Here is a 24,391-nt window from a genome sequence, read left to right as displayed (position 1 = left end):
ATTTGTTGCTTTGGTTATTACATACCATGGATAATAATCCTGGAGAAGGGAATGGCTACTCACTCCAGTATTCTTACCTGGAGAATTCCAAGGATAGAAGAGCCTGGCAGGCTACAGTCCATGGAATTTCAAAGAGCTGGACATAACTGAGCGACAAACACTTTCATGTTCATGGCTAGTAATATTTATCTTATAGGATACTGGACAGTTTGGGGATAATACATAAAGAAGAAAAGACTACAGAGAGTTCAGTTCAGTTCAGTTGCTCAGTCGTGTCCGACTCTTTGCAACCCCATGAACCGCAGCACACCAGGCCTCCCTGTTCATCATCAACTCCCAGAGTTCACCCAAACTCACGTCCATCGAATCGGTGATGCCATCCAGCCATCTCATCCTCTGTCGTCCCCTTCTCCTCCTGCCCTCAATCTCTCCCAGCATCAGGGTCTTTTCAAATGAGTCAACTCTTCACATCAGGTGGCTAAGTACTGGAGTTTCAGCTTCAACATCAGTCCTTCCAATGAACACCCAGGACTGATCTCCTTTAGGATGGACTGGTTGGATCTCCTTGCAGTCCAAGGGACTCTCAAGAGTCTTCTCCAACACCACAGTTCAAAAGCATCAATTCTTCTGCGCTCAGCTTTCTTTATAGTCCAACTCTCACATCCATACAAGCATTCAATAAATGATACAGGGCTGCTGTGCCAAATATTAGCTGCAGAGTATGTACACTGTGTAATATAAAACAGGTTTCTGTATAAGTGAAAGTCACTCAGTTGTGTCCAACTCTTTGTGACCCCATGGACTGTAGAGTCCATGGAATTCTTCAGGTCAGAATACTGAAGTGGGTAGCCTTTCCCTTCTCCAGGGGATCTTCCCAACCCAGGAATTGAACCCAGGTCTCCCACATTGTAGGCAGATTCTTTACCAGCTGAGCCACAAGGGAACCCATTCTGTATAAGGAGTTAGATGAATCTGCCTTTGGTTCATACATACAAGCATGCCTGAAACTCCTGCTCTTCTCTTTATATTATGGTCTCTATCAAATTCCCCCAATGCTAGTTCTAATCCTATCTTTCAAAAGGCATATAATGTGTGTTAGCTGAAGGAGCAGGATGGGATGGAGCTAAAAGGAAAGAAGATTCTCAGCATTTGTTAAGATGTCAGGAACAATGTGTTATGCTTCATATCTTTGTCCTAGTTCTTGGTTATAGAGCCCGAGACATGTTGCATAATGGGTGTTTTATAGGCGAAGAAATGCTCATGGGTCATTTTTGCTGGAAACACCAGCAGTATTTTGCTTTGTATTTTGACTGGGAACCTTTGGCCTGTCTTGGACCTGACTCTGTCCATCCTTAACACAGATATCATTTCTGTATTCTGCTCAGATAAGGGTGACTAGGCTGGAGAGAGAGATGGGAAAGGAGCAGATCCCACAACTTCTCTGTGTCTACCTTTGTCATACCCTCTGCAGTTCAGAGAAGAGGACTGGGAAAGTGCGGGCTGGCAGTGTTGTAAGGGGGAAATAGGTGACCTTGGAAAGGAATGCATTTGCTGTTTTTCAAATAAAGAAATTTCTACCACTGACCCCACTCTGCTGTTGTCTAGTAACAATACTGGATTTGTGCTGAGTTAGCCTCTCATTTTCACCAAGCCTAGCAAAACAGGAACATGGGCTCTTGGGTCAGAGAGAAGTGCTGACCTTAACCCCTTTATCTACTGGCTGTGGTGAGTCTTTGCTCAAGCTACTGATTTAAGTGGATTAAAAGTACTTACATTATAGAATGACTAAGAATTAAATGAGATAATAAGCATTTTTCATTATTCCTAGCACAGAAAGTAATTAACAAATAGAAGTTTCACCTCTTTTCCTTCCAAGACCCCAGTTGTCCAAGTTCAGAGTTAGTCTAACCTGTGACAGTGATACACATTAAAGGCCCAAGGCCACTGTCCTAAGCAACGTGAGTTTCAGGTCAAACTGTAGCCACATGGTTTAGGCACACATCATAGTTAGTTCAGTCGCTCAGTTGTATCTGACTCTTTGTAACCCCATGGACTGCAGCATTCCAGGCTTTCCTGTCCATCACCAACTCATGGAGTTTACTCAAACTCATGTCTATTAAGTCGGTGATGCCATCCAACCATCATCCTCTGTCGTCCCCTTTACCTTCTGCCTTCAATCTTGCCCAGCATCAGGGTCTTTTCATAGGCATCACCGTTCTGCAGTTTTTAAACTTACCATGTACTGGTAATCTGAACCCCTGGGCTCAAACTGAGTAACCCCTGTCCTTTCCTCCTTCCTGCCTCAAATCCTGCTTACATTAAGGTGCAGATGACTGATTACACTTCCTTTTCCTTGAGTATCTGATTTTAGTATGGGACCAAGACTTAAGCCAAAAGAATAACTCTCCAGTTACCGAATGTCAGGAAATACTAACAGTAAGAATGTTTTCTAGAAAACTACAAAGACCTCATGCAAACAGTTACCTCCTTTGTAACATCATGATGACATCACAGACTCATGACCTCAATGCTCCAGTTAACTAAGCTAAATCAACATTCCATCCAATAAGTACCATAAAAGATTGTTCTAGCTGGCATGGCCCTAAGGCTCATGGACGTGTAGAGTAGCTGGATTTGCTTACTACTGGGTGATCTAAAACACTAATTCAAGTTTAGCAAATTCTGCAATTTCTACAAAATGTTGAAACTGAGTTATAAACAACAGCTCTTCCACAATCAAAATTTGTAGATCCAAGCAAATTCAGCTCACTCTAGATATACTGATTATTCATACTTGTGTCCCTAAATTATCATTTGTAACCTAGTTTCTCTCCATTAGAGCCAAGAGTGGAATATATTCAAGGTACTTAACAATTATATGTCAGCTTACATTTATTAACTGACAACTACATGGCACTGTACTAGTAAATGCTTTACAGGTATGATGTAGTTTAGTTCCCCTTCATGGATCACAGCCTTGTCGTGGTGAAGGGGCTTGCATAACTCAATGAAGCCACAAGCCATGCCATGCAGCACCACCCAAGACAGATGGGTCACAATGAAGAGTTCTGACAAAACATGGTCCACCAGAGAAGGAAATGGCAACCCACTTGAGTATTCTTGCCATGAGAACCCTATGAACAGTATGAAAAGGCAAAAAAAAAAAGATATGATGTTGAAAGATATGACTCCAAGTCAGAAAGTGTCCAATGGTAAGAGCAGAGAAATAGCTCCAGAAAGAATGAAGTGGCTGGGTCAAAGTGGAAACGCTCAAGTCCTGTGAGGTTCATGAATCAAGATAAATTGGACATGGTCAAGCAGGAGACGGCAAAAATGAACATCGATGAACACTGACATATTGGGAATCAGTGAACTAAAATGTACAGGAATGGGAGAATTTAATTCAGATGACCATTATATCTACTACTGTGGGCAAGAATCCCTTGGAAGAAATACAGTAGCCTTCGTAGGCAACCAGAGTCTGAAAAGCAGTACTTGAGTGCAGTGTCACAAATGACAGAATGACCTCAGTTCCCTTCCCAGGCAAGTCATTCAGCATCAGAGTAACCCAAGTCTATTCTGCAACCACTAATGCCGAAGAAGGTGCGGTTAACCAGTTTTATAAAGACCACTCAAACCACTTAATCCTAAAGGAATTCAACCCACGATACTCCTTACAAGGCCTGGTGTTGAAGCTCCAAAACTCTGGCCACCTGATGCGAAGAACTGACTTATTAGAAAAGACCCTGATGCTGGGAAAGATTGAGGGCAGGAGAAGAAGGGGGCGACAGAGGATGAGATGGTTGGATGGCATCACCGACTCAATGGACATGAGTTTGAGTAAACTCTGGGAGAGAATGAAAGACAGGGAGCCTGGTGTGCTGCAGTCCAGGGGGTCACAAAGAGTTGGACATAACTTCGTGACAGAACAACAACACCTTCTAGAACTAACATCCAAAAGATGTTCTTTTCATAATAGGGGATTGGAATGCAAAAGTAGGAAGTCAAGAGATACCTGGAATAAAAAGCAAATTTGGAGAGGAGTACAAAATGAAGCAGAGCAAAGGCTAACAGATTTATCAAGAAAACATGCTGGTTACAGCAAACTCCCTTTTCTCACAACCCAAGAGATGATTCTCCAAATGAACATCACTAGATGATCAATAATGAAATTAGATTGATTATATTCTTTGCAGATGGAAAAGCTCCATACAGTCAGTAAAATCAAGACCTAGAGTTGACTATGGCTCATATCATGAGCTCTCTATTGCAAAATTCAAGCTCAAATTGAACAAAGCAGGGAAAACCACTAGGCCATTCAGGTATGACCTAAATCAAATCCCTTATGATTATAGAGTGGAGGTGACAAATAGATTCAAGTGATTAGATCTGGACAGAGTACCAAAGAACTATGGATGGAGGTTTGTAACACTATACAGAAGGCATGACCAAAACCATCCCAAAGAAATGCAGGAAGGCAAAGCAGTTGTCTGAGGAGGCTAACAATTAGCTGGAGAAAGAAGAGAAGCAAAAGGCAAAGGAGAAAAGGAAAAGATATACTTAACTGAATGCAGAGTTCCAGAAAATAGCAAGGAGAGATAAGAAGACCTTCTTAAAGGAATAATGCAAAGACACAGAGGGAAAAAAAAGAATAGAAAAGACTCTAGATCACTTCAAGAAACTTGGAGGTATCAAAGGAACATTTTATGCAAGGATGAGCATGATAAAGGACAGAAACAGTAAGGACCAAACAGAAGCAGAAGAAATAAAAAGAGGTGGCAAGAATACACAGAAGAACTATACAAGAAAGGTCTTAATGACCTGGAGAACCACGACGGTGTAGTCATTCACCTAGAGCCTCACATCCTAAAGTGCAGAGTAAAGTGGACCTTAGGAAGCATCACTACGAACAAAGCTAGCGGAGGTGATGGAATTCCAGTTGAGCTATTTCAAATCCTAAAAGATGATGCTGTTCAAGTGCTGCACTCAATGTGCCAGCAAATTTGGAAAACTCAGCAATGGCCACAGGACTGGAAAAGGTCAGTTTTCATTCTGATCCCAAAGAAAGGCAATGCCAAAGGGTGTTCAAACCACGATATAACTGTGCTCATTTCACAAGCCTGTAAGACTATGCTCACAGCCCTTCAAGCTAGGCTTTAGCAGTACATGAACTGAGAACTTTCAGATGTACAAGCTGGGTTCAGAAAAGGCAGGGAACCAGAGATTAAATTGCCAACATTCACTGGATCATGGAGAATGCAAGGGAGTTCCAAAAAACATCTATTTCTACATCACTGACTACACTAAAGTCTTTGACTGTGTGGATCACAACAAATTGTGGAAAATTCTTAAAGAGACAGGAATACCAAACCACCTTACCTGTCTCTTGAGAAACCTGTATGGAGGTCAAGAAGCAATAGTTAGAGCCAGACATAGGACAATGGACTGGTTCAAAACTGGGAAAGGAGTATGTCAAGGCTGTATATTGTCACCCCGCTTATTTAATTTCTATGCAGAGTACATCATGTGAAATGCTGGGCTGGATGAATCACAAGCTGGAATCAAGATTGCTGGGAGAAATATCAACAACTTCAGATATGCAGATGATTCCATTCTAATGGCAGAAAGTGAAGAGAAGCTAAGGAGCGTCTTGATGAGGGTGAAAGAAGAGTGAAAAGGCTGGCATGAAACTCAACATTCAATAAAAACTAAGATCATGTCATCCAATCTCATTATTTCATGGCAAACAGAAGGGGGAAAAGTGGGAACAGTGACAGGCTTTATTTTCTTGGGCTCCACAATCACTGTGGACAGTAACTGCAGCCATGAAATTAAAAGATGCTAGCTCCTTGGAAGGAAAACTATGATAAACATAATGTACTAAAAAGCAGAGACATCACCTGGCCGACAAAGGTCCATCTAGTCAAAGCTATGATTTTTCCAGTAGTCGTGTACAGATGTGAGAGTCGGCCCATAAAGAAAGCTGAGTGCTGAAGAACTGATGCTTTCAAATTGTGATGCTGGAGAAGACTCTTGAGAGTCCCATGGACTGCAAGGAGATCCAACCAGTCAATCCTAAAGGAAATCAACCTTGAATACCATCAGAAGGACTGTCACTAAAGCTCCAATACTTCGGCTACCTGATGTGAAACGGTAACACACTGGAAAAGACCCTGATAGCGGGAAAGACTGAAGGCAAAAGGAGAAGAGGGTGGCAGAGGATGAGATGGCTAGATAGCAACATGGTTAGATGTCTGACTTAATGGACATGAACTTGAGCAAACTCAGGAAGATAGTGGAGAGCACAGGAGCCAGGCTGCAGGACACAGGGTTGCAAAGAGCTGAACATGACTTAGTGACTGAACAACAACAAAGTAGCTTAGTTGTTAAAACAACAGGGCAGGTTTCATTTTATAGATAAAGAAACAGAAACTCAGATTAAAGTCACCTAACTAGTAAGTGGTGAGAATAGGAGCTGAACTCAGGTCTAAGCGACTTCAGATTCCGTCTTTCCTTTAAACTCTCCTGCCCCTCATATTACCTATAGTTAACATGCAATTTGGAAAGGCTATCATTTGAATAAGTTTCTGGATGATTTATATTCTAGTATCCCTCAGATCACTAGCCAATTTAGTACTGCTTATATTTAAATTTATAGCATCTACCAGATTCATCACCTCTTCAAAATTTTCAAATACATTTTAAGTCAAACATTAGAGATTTCTACACAGAACTCTATAAATTCCTGAAGTTATATTGGAATAAGTAACTTTTTATGTTGCACAGGAAACTTTTAAATCTGACCAGGGCTCTAAATTTTTATGCTCCTGGCATGAGTCACATTGTAATTTCTAACTGAGTCGTCACTACACAGGGCTCTAGCATTAATGTAACCTCTCTCTAAACAGATAACAATAAGGCACAGCAATGCATTCATTTCACTGTATAATAAATTTAAACTACACTATATTAACATTCACACTACCAAACTCTGTGTACTCTAACATGTTCTTTGACTTACATGAAGCAATTACAGAAACATAAGACATTTAAAAACACAATGCAAACAAAAAAGCACAGCCTTGCATTCCTTATCCTTGCAAGAAACAACAGATATGATCAACTTCTCCAGACGACAGTGTGAGGAAGTGTTTTGCACACCAGGCCAAGAGGAGCGGGTGGAATGGCACACAGCCTGGTTACCAAGCCTGGTTCTGACTGATACCAGCCAAGTCCCTGAACTTTTTCCTAACTCCCAGATCTACTAAATGAACTCTGTGGTCTTCTCCATATTTTAAAAAGAAATTCAAAAGGAAGAAGGAAGGTTCACACTCATTCAGCACACAAGGATGTAAAAATGTGACTGTCCAACTGGGGAAAGGCCAGCTGGCTATGAGCGCATCCCTTCAAGGTAGCTCTGCCTAATGTACTACAGGCTTTTCTATGGTTTAGTTCTGCAGGCTCAGAAACTTAAAATCTGTCAGCAAGGAGGTCACATCTATTTCTCAAGAGCAGACTGACATAATGCCAAGCTCATGAAACTGAAGGTAAAAGCAGAACGATGGTTGTGTAGTTTATATGAGATATAATGATCATAAAGTGGGTGACCAACATGCTCTCTTTTGGGTAGCATACCTACACTGGAAAGAAAAAAATCATTAGGAAGCAGAGAATAGAATCAGACAAGTGAAGTGGGTTAGATGAACTGAATACAGAATGCACAGATATCCTTTGAATCTTCTATAAATAGGATGGCCCTGCCAGGGAACTAGAATGCTCAGTACCCATTTATTGAGAGGTACCTTCATTTTAGGTCAATACTGAGATTGGCATAAGCAGCTTCTAGCTCTGTGAGTCTTTTTCCAGGTGTGTCTTTATGATGACTCTGCATAGTTCTGTTCAAATACCTTAGGTGGTGATCTTAAATTTCTTTCATAGAACAGTCTTATTTTTTTCATTTACAAGTTCTTAATGGACACTAGATTGTAGCCCTGGTGTATTGATAAACAATTTTATATAATAGGTGCTTTGGGAAGATAAAATAAATGGCAGATATTTCCTGGTGTGGAATCATGTAACAAGTTAATATACACATGTAATTATATATAAAATTACATAATAAGAGTAAAATATTCTAGTCTAACAGTCTCCAGTATTCAGCCATTGGCAACGATAGTTGTATGGGGATCATAACATTTTTCTTGGTTCTTCCAAATGAAAAGTTGAAAATAGCCTCCATAGGAACTCATTCCCAATTTTCCCCCTAAATGAACCTGAGGGCTAATTAGGGAAATATGTCATTAACATTTTGGTTTTTGTTTTACCCAAATTTTTTATATCTATTACTTGCACAGCTTAAAGAAACACTTTTATTGTTCTGTAACAATAGAGGAGATGAAATGAGAGAAGCTCTGACAACAAACTACCGCACAATTGCACTCATCTCACAGGCTAGTAAAGTAATGCTCAAAATTCTCCAAGCCAGGCTTCAGCAATACATGAACTGGGAACTTCCAGATGTTCAAGCTGGTTTTAGAAAAGGCAGAGGAGAAAAAAAAAGAAAGAAAAGGCAGAGGAACCAGAGATCAAATTGCCAACATCCGCTGGATCATCAAAAAAGCAAGAGAGTTCCAGAAAAACATCTATTTCTGCTTTATTGACTATGCCAAAGCCTTTGACTGTGTGGATCATAATAAACTGTGGAAAATTCTGAAGGAAAAGGGAATACCAGACCACCTGACCTTCCTCTTGAGAAACCTGTATGCAGGTCAGGAAGCAACAGTTAGAACTGGACATGGAACAATGGACTGGTTCCAAATAGGAAAAGGACTGTGTCACCCTGCTTATTTAACTTATACGCAGAGTACATCATGAGAAATGCTGGACTGGATGAAGCACAAGCTGGAATCAAGATTTTCAGGAGAAATATCAATAACCTCAGATGTGCAGATGACACCACCTTGTGGCAGAAAGTGAAGAAAAACTAAAGAGCCTCTTGAAGAAAGTGAAAGAGGAGAGTGAAAAAGTTGGCTTAAAGCTCAACATTCAGAAAACGAAGATCATGGCATCTGGTCCCATCAGTTCATGGGAAATAGATGGGGAAACAGTGGAAACAGTGTCAGACTTTATTTTTTTGGGCTCCAAAATCACTGCAGACGGTGACTGCAGCCATGAAATTAAAAGATGCTTACTGCTTGGAAGGAAAGTTATGACCAACCTAGACAGCATATTTAGTCAAAAGCAGAGACATTACTTTATCCACAAAGGTCCGTCTAGTCAAAGCTATGATTTTTCCAGTAGTCATGTATGGATGTGAGTGAGAGTTGGACTATAAAGAAAGCTGAGCGCCGAAGAATTGATACCTTTGAACTGTGGTGTTGGAGAAGATTCTTGAGAGTCCCTTGGACAGCAAGGAGATCCAACCAGTCCATCCTAAAGGAGATCAGTCCTGCGTGTTCACTGGAAGGACTGATGCTAAAGCTGAAACTCCAATACTTTGGCCACCTCATGTGAAGAGTTGACTCACTGGAAAAGACCCTGATGCTGGCATTGAGGGCAGGAGGAGAAGGGGATGACAGAAGATGAGATGGTTGTATGGCATCATCGACACAATGGACATGGGTTTGGGTGGACTCTGGGAGTTGGTGATGGATAGGGAGGCCTGGCGTGCTGCAGTTCATGGGGTCGCAAAGAGTCGGACATGACTGAGCGACTGAACTGAACTGAACTGACAACAATTAGAGACTTTAAATACAGTGCAAAACTCTGGGATCATGGCTGTTTCCACTTTTTTTCAGAGAGCTTTTGGTGGTAATATACATAAGGAAAGTACAATTAAAAAGCTAAAAAGCAGACTCAGATAGACATCAGGAGTATTTTCAGATTTTAAACTGCCATAAGGGGTTATTTCATGTTATTGCAGCTCAGTGAACATTTCACAATCACCAATTTAACAGAAGCAAGCCAATGAATCAGAATAAAAACTAGGCATTATATTATCAGTTTTCTCATCCCTCTACTGATTTCAACTGATTAAGATGAAGTGTATGTGATTTGGTTATTAAAAAAAATGTGCTACTGATTTTTTAAAACTTGAGTTATAAAAGCATATTTCCTATATGCCCAGTTTGATTAGAGTATTCCAAATGTAATTTATTAATGGTGAAGCCATTCCCTTCTCTGGGGATCTTCCCAACCCAGGGATCGAACCCAGGTGTCCTGTGTTGCAGGCAGATTCTTTTACCATTTGAGCTGCCAGGGAAGCCCAATATGTATAGTTTGATTAGAATATTACAATTGTAATTTATTTTAATATTCACTTTAAGCCTCAATAAAGACAAATGTGGGCTCATGGGATAAAGTGTATTCATGAAGTTCAAATTGAACATATTTCTGAAAGCCTATTTTTAATATTTAAAAATGGCAATAGTGGCCTGAAGGTAACAGATTTAACTTTCATAAATAATTTCCCTGAGAAGTATGAGAATAATTCATAGATGTGTTAATCATGCACCTCACTGCCAGATATTAATTTGTCTTTTCTTTGTAATGACACTACCACATGGCAGGTTTTACATTAAGATAATGATGTTGAAAAGTAAAAATAACCTGCATCTGGGCATTTTTCTAAAATAAACATTTCATATTGGGTCCATGATGTTTCATCTCATGAAATTTCTGTTAGTTCAAAGGATCCTAATGAAACTAAGAGAGAACAACCCCTAACTTGGATGTTCTTTTTCACATAAGAGATAGATTCTTTCATATATATATATATGTAAATGTATGATATATATATATATATAAAATATAATTGTATTAGATTCTTCCATATGAACCTTGATATCTCATGAGTGATTTGAGGCATCTAGACCAGGCCCCCAAATGATCAGCACATTACAATATTAGACACAGGAAGTCAGACTACAATCAACTTCTTGTGAAAAGGAAGAAGGAAAGATTAAAGGATTTAACATCTATTTTTCAGGGATATTTTAATGTACTAAGAGGGATCTACTTTGCCGTTTCCCTCCTCCACAAAGGATGGGTTAATGGGAGATAATTTAAGGAGCAACTGAAGATCTCAGGCTGGTAAGATCAAATGCTACTTAAGGCGCTCCTGCCAGCTTCAGCTAATGCGTCATTACCTTTTCCATCAAAAAGTCACCAATAGCAACCAACCTTGAACAGGGGTGTGCAGGGATCCACGGGTGGCTCTCCAAGTTCCCCAAACGTACCCATGTAAAAACGTTTTTGACTAATGACTCCTGAGTAAAATCGATGCTCTGGGAAGATGAGTCACAGTGATCTTTAAGTTTAGCATGTCCCTGCCTAGAAACAGAAATCACCTAGTTTCAGGAAAGCAGGTGTGGGTGACTGAGGGTGCCTTACAAAATCCCTTCCAGCAGTAGGCCTGATTCTGTCACCATGGTGCACAGCAAGAAGTAATCAGTGAGGTAAATGGCTTCATAATCCTGTTCTACCATCATTCTACAATAACTTCAATTACTGTATTCTTCTGCCTGTTCAGTTTAAAAAAATTTGGGCCCAATTCTTACACTGCCTCCAAACCAGCAGCACTTGTTTAGACAGAGTTTTAGATTCTAAAAGTGCTTTTTTCGTACATATTATTTCACTGTATTCACATACATTATTTCACTGTATCCTCACGTTCCTATCTTGCAGAATGACAGTGCAAAGATGTGAAGGTACTTGATCAAGGTCAGAAATTGATAAGCAAAGCAGCAATGGTGGGGCCTCCCGATTCAAACCTATTCTCTGTCTATTCCCCCTGCTTTCCTGAGACCTGGAGATAAGATCACTCAATATGTAAGGAGACTGACTCTTACTTTAGTAAGGCTCTGGGCTCCAAAGACCCAGAACCATCAGCAAGCAGAAATATTCACAGCTGAAAAGTACCTTCCCCAATTCAGTGCTAAGCCTGACAAATGGTTTACAACATCCAGAGAAGTAAGGTCAGCCTTGGTGATTAATTTCTGGCATTTAAAAAGCCTTTTTCATTATTTTGAGGGTAGTGGGTAAAGTGATATTTCCTTTTCCTGACATATATGCAGCTCCTTCATCAAATGTCTCCCAGGACTTCAAGGGAAGTTACTGAGCAGCATGCCTGGTTTTATTTTTGCACTGGGTTTTCATGTTTTTTTTTGTTTTTGTTTTAGATAAAAACAAGTCAACAAAACTACCTTTCAAACAAAGGAATTGAGAGAGGGGTCTCTTGAGCAACTAATTAAGCTGTCTTTAGAAATAGGTAATTAAACTTTCCATTTAAATTCACCAGACATACATAATTTACAAGGTGGAAAGCCATTCTAATCTTATGGGTAAACAATCAACTAAGGCTTATATTTATAATAGAGATTCCAGAATGGCCACTGTCATGAGTAATTATAATATGCATTTTTCTTTAGAAGAATTTGGGTTCTGGACATGAGGTCTGGAAAAGTGCAAACACTGCATATAGCCCACAAATTCATTAAAAGAAAGTACAGAAATGGTCAATGCATATATTACCAGCTTGCCCCATGGCTCACTGGTAAAGAATCTGCCATTCATGCAGGAGATGCAGGTTCAATCCAACTCTCCATCCCAGCTCTCTCTTGCTCTCCATCCACTATGAATGTGCCTTCCTAAGCCTTCTAATGCCCAAACAACAGGGAATTTTGCTGAACACATCATATAGTTGTTTTTTAATCAGAAATAGTGCACACAGAGAGCTGCTATCTTATTTATAATAGCCAAGATACCGAAGCAACCTAAATGTCTATCGACAGATGAATGGATAAAAAAATGAAGTGTGTATATATAAATATACATACACACACGCATACAATGGAGTATTAATCAGCCTTAAAAAGAAGAAATATCATTTGCTGCAAAATGGATGGAACTAGGGATCACCATATTAAGTGAAGTAACTCAGAGACTTTACTTTGCCAACAAAGGTTCATCTAGTCAAGGCTATGGTTTTTCCAGTGGTCATGTATGGATGTGAGAGTTGGACTATAAAGAAAGCTGAGTGCAGAAAAATTGATGCTTTTGAACTGTGGTGCTGGAGAAGACTCTTGAGAGTCCCTTGGACTGCAAGGAGATCCAACCAGTCCATCCTAAAGGAGATCAGTCCTAGGTGTTTATTGGAGGGACTGATGTTGAAGCTGAAACTCCAATACTTTGGCCACCTCATACAAAGAGTTGACTCATTTGAAAAGACCCTGATGCTGGGAGGGATTGGGGGCAGGAGGAGAAGGGGACGACAGAGGATGAGATGGCTGGATGGCATCACCGATTTGATGGACATGAGTTTGGGTGAACTCTGGGAGTTGGTGATGGACAGGGAGGCCTGGCGTGCTGCGGTTCATGGGGTCGCAAAGAGTTGGACACAACTGAGCGACTGAACTGAACTGAACTCAGAAACACAAAGATCGTATGATATCACATATGTGGAGTCTAAAACACGACACAAATGAACTTATCTATGAAAGAGAAACTGAGTCACACACACAGAAAATAGAAAACAAACTTAAACTTATGGTTACCGAAGGGGAAAGTGATGTGTGTGTGTGTGAGTCGCTCAGTTGTATTTGACTCTTTGCAATCCCATGGACTGTAGCCTGCCAGACTCCTCTGTCCCTGGAATTTTCCAGGCAAGAATCCTGGAATGGGTTGCCATTTCCTTCTCCAGGGGATCTTTCCGAAAAGTGATGGGAGAGGCATAAATTGGGCTTGCCCGGTGGCTCAGCAGTAAAGAATCTACCTGCAATGCAGGAGCCACAGAAGATGTGGGTTCGATCCCTGGGTTGGGGAGACCCCCCTGGAAGAGGGCATGGCAACTCACTCCAGTATCCCTGCCTGGAGAATTCCATGGACAGAGGAGCCTGGGAGGCTACAGTCCATAGGGTAGAAAAGAGTCAGACACAACTGAAGTGACTTAGCATGCATGTAGGCAAAAGGCATAAATTAGGAAGTTGGGATGAACATATACACACTGCTATATATAAAATAACCAATAAGGACCAGCTGTGTAGCACAGACAACTATACTCAATATTTTATAACAATAGAAAAGAATCTGAAAAAGAATATATATATAACTGAATCACTGTGCTGTACACCTGTAACTAATACAACATTGTAAATCAACTACACTTCAATAAAAAATAAATTCAAAAAATAGAGAGCTGCTGTTTCTAAACTCTCCTATTCAATCTGTTTCATCACCCTTTAAAACAATTTAACAAATTTTAATCTAAAGTTCAGTGTTATTTATAGTTAAGTAGTTAGGAGCTTGGCTTCTCTGTAAAAAGAATCTCAACTTCACTTACTAGTTACTGGATCTTAGGAGAAGTCTCAGTTTCTTCCTCTGTAAAACTGGAATGAGGATATAACCTACCTCATGCAATGAGACAATATATGGAATGTATGCAAAGCCTGTATGTTCAGTTCCCAGAATGCAGAGAGCTCTCAAAGATCAGGTGGTGGTAGTGTTGAGGACACTGCTGACATCATTAGCATCAGTCTCATCATCTAACACGATGCGTGGAGCAAAGCAGATACTGAATATTGAAGGAACGAGCACCCCGTCAAAGTACATTAGCAAGCCTTGCTGAATTCTTCAGATTTATAGAGAAATGCCTATCTGAACGGCGCCAGCTTCTGGTCTTATGATATGGCCAGAATAGATTTAAAAACAAAGAAAATGGCCATTTTAAACAATATCTTCTGGCTTGATTTAAAAATAAAAAGTAACTGCTGACCAGAGGTGCAAACCAGCAAAGCATCTTAAATAATTTTTCCTCATTTGACAGCCGAAATGTATGCAAATATGAACTGGAAACATGTTAAAGAGAAAATGTGTGACAACACAGGTATCTTAGCAACACAGCTGACTACAGGATAAGACCGAATTGAAAACATTTGTTGTGTTAAGAGAACAGGTGCCACCTGAAATACAAAGGATGTCTGAGAGTCATGAACTGCCATTTTTCAATTCCAAAGATGGTTGAATCATGGTTTAAATTAATATGCAGGACCAAAACAATTATTATTGGAGGAACAGTGCAAAGTGCCATGAAAATATATGGATGAATGAAATCCCTCATTGCTGCACTCAATATGCCAGCAAATTTGGAAAACTCAGCAGTGGCCATGGGACTGGAAAAGGACACTTTTCATTCCAATCCCAAAGAAAGGCAATGCCAAAAATGTTCAAACTACCACACAATTGCACTCACCTCACACGCTAGCAAAGTAATGCTCAAAATTCTTCAAGCCAGGCTTCCAGATGTTCAAGCTGGATTTAGAAGAGGCAGAGGAACCAGACATCAAATTGTCAACATCCGACGCATCATCGAAAAAGCAAACGAGTTCCAGAAAAACGTCTACTTCTGTTTTATTGACTATGACAAAGCCTTTGACTGTGTGGATCACAACAAACTGGAAAATTCTTCAAGAGATGGGAATACCAGACCACCTGACCTGCCTCCTGAGAAATCTGTATGCAGATCAAGAAGCAACAGTTAGAACTGGACATGGAACAACAGACTGGTTCCAAATCGGGAAAGGAGTATGTCAACGGTGTATATTATCACCTTGCTTATTCAACTTATACGCAGAGTACATCATGAGAAATGCTGGACTGGATGAAGCACAACCTGGAATCAAGATTGCCGGGAGATATATCAATAACCTCAGACATGCAGATAACACCATCTTTATGGTGGAAAGTGAAGAGGAATTAAAGAGTCTCTTGAAACTGAAAGAGCAGAGTGAAAAAGTTGGCTTAAAACTCAACACTCAGAAAACTAAGATCATGGCATCTGGTCCCATCACTTCATGGCTAATAGATGGGGAAACAGTGACAGACTATTTTTTGGGGCTCCAAAATCACTGCAGATGGTGACTGCAGCCATGATATTAAAAGATGCTTGCTCCTTGGAAGAAAAGTTATATCCAACCTAGACAGCATATTAAAAAGCAGAGACATTACCAACAAAGGTTCATTTAGTCAAGGCTATGGTTTTTCCAGTAGTCATGTATGGATGTTAGAGTTGGACTATAAAGAAAGCTAAGCGTCAAAGAATTGATGCTTTTGAACTGTGGTGTTGGAGAAGACTCTTGAGAGTCCCTTGGACTGCAAGGAGATCCAACCAGTCAATTCCAGAAGAAATCAGTCCTGAATATTCATTCATTGGAAGGACTGATGTTGAAGCTGAAATACTTTGGCCACCTGATGCTAAGAACTGATTTATTAGAAAAGACCCTGATGATGGGAAAGATTGAAGGTGGGAGGAGAAGGGGATGACAGAGGATGAGATGGTTGGATGGCATCACTGACTCTATGGACATAAGTTTGAATAAGCTCTGGGAGTTGGTGATGGACAGGGAAGCCTAGCGTGCTGACGTCCCTGGGGTCACAAAGAGTTGGACATGATTGAGCGACTGAACTGAACTGAAAATCCCTCTGTACTGATGAGTTCCAAAAGAATGTTATATGGAAAAGGGAATTTGGTAATATCTACCTTTAATGAGCCTAAAGTTTATTTTTCTTCCTATGAACTCAAACTCAAAACTTGCTGGAAAATTCCAAGATGAAACTATTTTCAAATGCATGAATTAATAAGGAAGACATTAAGAAATATGATGTTAAAAAAATAACTTGCCTAAAATATCTCTTCCTGCAGGATCAGCTGTACATTTTTAAGTGGATGCTTTAGTTGCCTTTTCCAGTGTTGGAAATATTAAAGCATGTCATCATTTGAACAGCATTTTCTCTGTTGTCTTCCTTTTCAAAAGAAATTGGTTTTGAGATACTAAGTATAGATTTTACTGCAACATTTTACACCAGTCGTACTGTTTTTTTTTTTTGAACATCAGTACATTAAATGAGTTACTGTGGGTCACATATTTAGACAGTTTTTCCTAACTCTGTCTCTTCTGTTGTTTCTACTCTGGATTATGTTTAGAGTTTTATACCCCTACATTTGAAAAACTATCCCAAAGAGAGAGTCAGCATCATAACAAATGATGTAAAAGGCAATTGGGACTTTGTGGGGATGGTTTTCTCTAAGAGAAGTATTGTTTGAGTTGCAAGCGGAGTTGGTGGCTTTCTCCATGGAATACTATTTTTTAACTGGGAAGAACAACTAACATAAATGCTGATTACTGAGACTTGGAATTTTCTCAAAAATGAACAAATGAGCCTGCCACCTCAAGGAAAATAACATGACAGTCAGTGATAAAATCCAAACATGCAAATGAAAATAAGAACTCTGTAGACTTTGTGTCTGCCACACTGAATGTGACGGCTTCCCACTACTTAATGAGTTTTCTGATGAAATGAATGATGGATGATACTAAGAAATGTGATTTTGTATCATACACAGAAATGTTTCAATGTTTCAAAGTCCTAAATAACTCAGTGAACCATTATTTTCCAAATTACCAATGCATGTGGTTAAGTTGAAAGATCCATTCAGAGTTCAAGACAGACCAATGGATTTTAGTGTAACAGAATAAGAAATGCTTATTTTACAACATTTCAGATTCTATATTGCAAGTAATCTTTAAGAAACTACACTTATCCAGTTTGGTGTATCAAAGAAAAACATCCAAATTATCTGAAAAGGCTTTTAAGACACTCCTGTACCAAATGTTTATTTGTATGAGGTCAGATTTTTTCATATACTTCAACCAAAATAACATACTACCATATACTGAATGTAGAAGCATTTAAAAGAATCCAGTTCTTAATATTATGTGTAAAGGGATCCTAAGTCCAAAAAGTTTGAGAATCACTGACCTAACCCATAAGGCAAAACCTTTACTACACACAGGATCTCATACACATCACACACAATATAGAGAGAGACAATTATATTAACAGACATCTGGGTCCCATGTTGATTCTATTGAATCAAAATTTCTGTAGGTATCCCTACTGTATATTAAGTTTCATTGGTGAGAGCACTGATCTGACTTAGCACTTTAATAAAAAAAAAAAAAAAAAAAAAACTATTCATGACTATATATTTTAGAACTTTCCCAGAAATTTATTTTACATTAAATTTTTAAAAGTTTCTTCACTGTTTCACTTCTCAAAAAGCACTAATATCAATAATAATATCTTTGATTAAATCTTTATTATTTATTATTGGTTTCCTTGCTTCTAAGAGATACCGAGAATGATAAACTCAAATTGAGTTTAAAAGCTGAGAGAGTTTTTATTTTTCTTTTTGCCTCTAAATTATAATAAACTCTCCACAGTAAGTTTTACACATAGTCTCTGGAATACTGATTTGAAAGACACTTCAACTGCCTTCAAAATCTTGTTTATTTAGGAGGTGACTGTCAACTCAGAGGTCTCTTGTCAGTTTCAAAGAGCTAAGTAAGCACCAACTTTGACAATGAAATGCTAATAAGCACTTTGAAGACTGAAATGATGAAAACCTTTAGATGTCAACCTGAATTCAAGTGAACTACTGAAAATGTAAAAGCGTGCTGACTAATCATAAATACAATAAATGTGACATGCTTTATTATAAATCTTACATTTCATTAATACATAGATAAATTATGTTACTCATTTAATATGGTTCAGTTATACAAACTTAAAAGAAATTTATCCAGAGCTCATTTTATTAAGTATACTGCAATTTAAAATACACATGCTGAAGTGATAGCTTTGCACATTTACGTATAATTTACATTACATAAGTATAAATCCTTTCCTATTTATTTGTGTTGCTGTTGTTCCTATGAAAGGAATAAGACTATTTGGATTTGTACACTTCTGTGGTACTTAAAGAAGGGAGGGTAGCATTTGATACAATCAACTTTTAGAGAACTAAGCTACATTATAGAGAAGGATAGCTTTTTTTTTTTACATTTAAAATTTGAACATAAGCTCTCTTATTCTGTAAGGCAGAATCTTCTTCTTTTAATATTTGATAAGAGTTTACTTTAAAAACAACATAAAGAGTTCCAGTTCAACAGTAACATGCCTCAGTGGGTGAAGGGCCCATCTGAACTACAACTTCCTTTGGACAGGTTCCAGGATGTTTTAACTTCTCTATTTTGAGTAACCCGATTATTCAAAATACAGTGATCTACTTAGACACTAACAGAGTCCAATGTTCAGTCTCCACAATGACATCAAGGGGCATCTGGTGGAAGGGTCTGGTTATCCTCTGTGATTTCATATTTCAAAACAAAGGATGCCTTACTAAAACACACCTATACAATCCCTCGATAACTCACCATAAACCTATCATCTCCAAAGATACTTATAATACCTACCCTCAAAAGGATTGCTATAGAGATTAAAGGAGATAATCGCGTAAAGTATTTAGCCAACTTTCTCACATAAACAGGCTCAATAAATGATAGTTATTACTGTTCCTAGTTTTATAACTTTAGGAGATCTATACTGAGGAGCAAGAAGAGATCTTCAATTTCCTGAAGCAAAAAACAAACAAAAAAATTACATGACCAGCTCAAAGACTTAAAGCAGAGTCAAGCCTATACCTAAATCAGCATGTTTAAAATTAAAAGCTTTTGCACTGCAAAAGAAACCATAAACAAAATGAAAAGACAACTCACAGAATGGGCGAAAACATTTGTAAACAATGCAACCAATAAGGGATTCATCTCAAAATGTACAAACAGCTCATGCAGTTCAATATAAAAAACATACAACCCAATTTTAAAAAAAATGGGCAGAAGATCTAAATAGATATTTCTCCAAAGGATACATACAGATGGTGAAAAAGCACCTGAAAACATGCTCCACATTACAAATTATTAGAGAAAGACAAATCAAAACTACAATAAAGTATTACCTCACATAGGGCAGAATGACTATCATCCAAAAAAAAAAAAAAAATCTACAAACAAATGCTGGAGAGGGTGTGAAGAAAAGGGAACCTTTTTACACTGTTGGTGGGAATGTAAACTGGTACAGCCACTATGGAGAACAGTACAGAGGCTCCTCAAACTAAAAATAGAACTACTAGAAGATCCAGCAATCCTACTCCTGGGCATATCCAGAAAAAACCATACTTCGAAAAGACACAGGTACCCCAGTGTTCTTACAGCACTGTATACAACAGCCAAATCACAGAAGCAACCTAAATGTCCATCAACAGGTAAATGGATAAAGAAAAAGTGGTACATATATACAATGGAATATTACTTAGCCATGAAAAGAATGAAATAACACCATTTGCAGGATGGACCTAGAGATTATCATTTAAAGTGAAGCCAAACATAGAAAGACAAATATCATATGATATCACTTATATGTGGAATCTAAAAAATGATACAAATGAATTGATTTACAAAACAGAAACAGATGCACAGACTTAGAAAACAAACTTACGGTTACCAAAGAAGCAAGAAAGGGATAAATTAGGAGACTGGAATTAACATATGCACATACTATACATAAAATAATCAATCAGGACTTACTATAGAGCACAGGGAACTCTACTGAATACTATGCAATAAGTTATATGGGAAAATAATCTATAAAGAATAAATATACGTGTGGGGCTTCCCTGATAGCTCAGACGGTAAAGAATCCGCCTGCAATGCAGGAAACCTGGTTTGATCCTTGGATTGGGAAGATCCCCTGGAGAAGGGAATGGCTACCCACTCCACGTATGACTAAACTACTGTGCTGTACACAGGAAACTAACACAATACTGTACACTGACTATATGCCAAAGTAAATACAAATTTTAAAAAATCTGCATGTTTTTAGTCTGTTCTACCTCTTAAATAATAAGTTCTCAGAAGTACAGAATCTTAAGTCTGAGAAACCTCTTCAGGGTTAACAAAAAAAATTTATGAGTGATACCTAGAGGGACTTGAATGTCATCTCTGAAGCTGAGTCCTTCATTTTACAACTGAGGCTCAGAGAAGTTGATGACATGCTTAAAGTGACAGCATCAAAGTCATAAGATGAAGATCCTGATCTCCTGTTCCAAGGAGATGCTCAATTAAAAAAAAACAAAAAACAGTTTTGGGAGTGTGTGTAGGAGGGGCTGGATAAACAGAAGGTAATATGTGATAATCAAAGCTCCTTCTGAAGTGCTTCTATCTGACGAGTAAAGGTGGATCTTTATGGAAAACAAATCTCAAAAAATAAGGAATTAAGGGAGAAAGGGAATAGCAGAAACAGGGCATTTGAACTAGATGCTGTGGACTGCTTCAAAGTTATTAGCTTACAGGGCTACAGAACTTCTTTTATGAGTTAACACTAAGTCAAATGTTAAGAATCCATTACTATTTACACATTCTTGGAGTGAAAAAAATTAAATTAGCTTAAAAGTTTAGAATATTCTTGTATGAAACCCGAAGTGAAAACCCCTTGTTTACAGCCCAATATCACTATGAATTTAAAAAAGCAGGAAGTCATAAAGAGAGAACAAGACTCAAATAATACTGCTTATATGTGGAATCTGGAAAAATGGTACAGATGAACTTATTTGCAAAGCAAAACAGAGTCACTGATTTGGAAAACAAACTATGGTTACCAAGTGCAGAGCGGGGGTGGGATGAATTGGGAGATTAGGATTGACGTATATATACATTACTATAAATAAAACTGATAACTAAGGAGAGCCTACTGTATAGCTCTGTGGTGACCTAAATGGGAAGGAAATCCTAAAAAGAGTGGATACATGTACATGTATAACTGATTCACTTTGATGTACAGCAAAAACTAACAAGACACTGTAAAGCAACTATACTTCAATAAAAATTAATTTAAAAACTACAAAAAGAATAAAAATTGGGTAGCTTAAAAAAATGAGAAGTAAATAAAAATCTAAAATAGAAAAAAAAAAAAGCCCTTTTGCAGTAACTATGAACACTGCTTCTAAAGCATAAGTCATAATCATTAATTAGGCAAATTAATTAGGCAATCATCAGACATAATCATTGGCAAAGGCATTGGTAGGGGGGGTGGTGCTTTATCTAAAAGGAAACGAAGGAAGTTTACTATTCACACTGAAATAAGTGGCAAATTTGAATGTTAAGTCCACAAGACTGTAATATATTTCTGGTTTAAGTAACAGTTTCAGAAAAGTCCTTCTTGTATATCCTGCAGATGGAATTTAATGGAAATCCTTTCCTCTTAAAAGCTTTGTTAATTTAGAACTGGTAACTGTAAATGATACATGTTTGGCCCTCTCTTTCTCTCTCACACACACACACATTCACATATACAAACACACTCACATATAAAACACTCAGTTTGGCTGCTGTCTGAAGGGCAGACAGCAGAATATTATTGGTTATGTTAACCTGTCAATAGCAGGATATACTGGGATTTTTAATATTCTTACTGTTTTTCACTTTTCTCATTCACTCCCATTCCAACAGGCTTTTCTGAGGGAGATGGGAGAAAAGTTATAACCATTTCTCCAGGAGTTTTATGTGACCTATATAGTCTTCCCCATGGAAGCTTGTTACACAAGAGAATGTCATTCTTCACTGGGACTGGGCAGAGAACTCTGGTCTACAGGACTCTTGAATGGGTTACAACTGCATGCTTTCAAGGATTGTAGACAGAAAAATCTAAGTGCTTTAGCAGTCTCTACAAAGCTGGAAAAAATGCTTTAGTGGTGTTCCACAGGGAATTTTGGAAGCATATCACTGCCACAAAGAATGCCTTTTTTTCCTTGGAGTAGACTGGGAGGAGGAAGCAGAAATGGTAGTTTTTCTCATTATTATACCTCAGACCATGTAGTACAGTTCACAGAGAGCAGGGGACACCTTTTCCCATCAACTTAACCGTGACTAACACCTGACATGGGCCCTAGCCCAGGTCAGAGAGGAATGGCAAGGGGGACAGCCAGTGGTTAAAGGAGGGCTGGCTCAGTGCTTCTGGCTCGGGTCCAAGATGCCAGCAGATTCTTCCTCCCTGCATCTAAGAGCCCTCTCTGACTATGCCCCCAACATTATTAAACTCCTTGTTATGGGTTAAAAAGTAAGAGTCCATAGTGATAGGATTCAACTTCAACAAGTTATAGTATCTTGCACTCACTATTACATATCAACAATTCTTTTGTTGCTTATATTTCCCTAAAAATACATGACCTGAAAAATTTTGTATCTAACAGAGATCAGGAAGATAGGTATTTAAAAATAATAAGATGACAAGTTTAAAAATAAGTAAAAAGTAAAAAAAAAAAAAAAAAAGAGGTCAGAAGTGCTATAAATGTAGAAAACTAAAACATTAAATAGGACGTCACCTGTCATATCAACCATTAAACACATTTCTTGTCCTGATGGAAATCTAATCAGTAGTGGCCTTAGGCAGGAGGTGAGGGGTGGGATTTTCTACAAAGGGACACTTGGGACTTTCTGGAGCAATGAAATGTTCTATATTTGATTGCAGGTGGGGCTTTACACAGGTGCATACATTTGTCAAAGGTCACCAAATTGTACATGTAACTGAGTACATTTTACAGTATGTAAAAGATACTCAATAAAATTCACTTATAAAGAATTCTTGGGAAATGAGCCTATAAAGAGGTATGGGTTCATTTGTAGAGTTTCCCCCATTTATAGAAAAAAAGAACTTTCTCAAGAGCCAGGGCATCAGTTGTTTCCTTACTATGAACTTGCACAACAGCCCTGAGTCATTCTAAAGTTATGATGCAAACTATGAATATACCCACACTTAGGGGTCCCTTCCTGTTGAGTGGGCAAGAAGAAGGAGTTGTAAATCTCTTAAGAAGGTGCTAAACAATCTGCAGCTTGTATTAAAGCTTCTGCTTTTGGAGAGAAATTCGACAGCAAAGGTGACCTTTCATCAAACATTGCTGGTATATAAGTACAGAAACTTAGAAATCATCAAGGAAAATGTTTAAGTTGTATGAGATATAAAATTAAATAATATAAAATAGGTCACCAGCAAATCTATAGCATTAGTGGATTTTCACTGGATGGTTCTAGAAGCTAAGGAAATAGAAGATAACAGGGTTGATTCATTCAAGTTACTGTAATGTAGCAGCACAAAAATTTTAAAAAAGATATACAAACAAGGGTACAAGTAGTAGCCATTAGAGACATCTATAACTTGCTATTGAAAGAATCTTAATAACTCCAATATAAAACTCAGGTTTGAGCATTTCTGACCAGTTATGATAACTTGTTCAAGTTATAGCTAGATAAATCTCAGGCTGGAATCAAGATTGGTGGGGAAAATATAAAAACCTCAGATATGCAGATGGCACCAATCTAATGGCAGAAAGCGAAGAGGAACTACAAGGCCTCTTGATGAAAGTGAAAGAGGAGAGTCAAAAAGCTGGCTTAAAACTCAACATTCAGAAAACTAAGATCATGACCTCCAGTCCTATTTCATGCAA

General features: G+C 38.4%; 1 protein-coding gene across 5 annotated transcripts in view; it reads right to left on the bottom strand.

Moving 5' to 3' along the window:
- The window catches only part of CHN1 (chimerin 1), a 202,448-nt gene that overhangs the window by 51,448 nt on the left and 126,609 nt on the right, over positions 1–24,391 (bottom strand). Inside the window, exon 1 of one of the 5 annotated variants that reach the window (XM_027557195.1) lies at positions 358–391. The exons of the other annotated variants lie outside the window; for them this stretch is intronic. Coding sequence (XP_027412996.1) covers positions 358–363 — 6 coding nt within the window. The 5' untranslated portion in view covers positions 364–391. Of the gene's footprint in view, positions 1–357; positions 392–24,391 lie in introns of those variants that run through there. 5 annotated transcript variants of the gene reach the window in all.

The sequence above is a fragment of the Bos indicus x Bos taurus genome, chromosome 2 (genome assembly GCF_003369695.1).
Source record: "Bos indicus x Bos taurus breed Angus x Brahman F1 hybrid chromosome 2, Bos_hybrid_MaternalHap_v2.0, whole genome shotgun sequence".
Classification (NCBI taxonomy): domain Eukaryota; kingdom Metazoa; phylum Chordata; class Mammalia; order Artiodactyla; family Bovidae; genus Bos; species Bos indicus x Bos taurus.
Note: the sequence above shows the minus strand (reverse complement) of the source record. Positions and strands in the feature narration are given on the sequence as shown.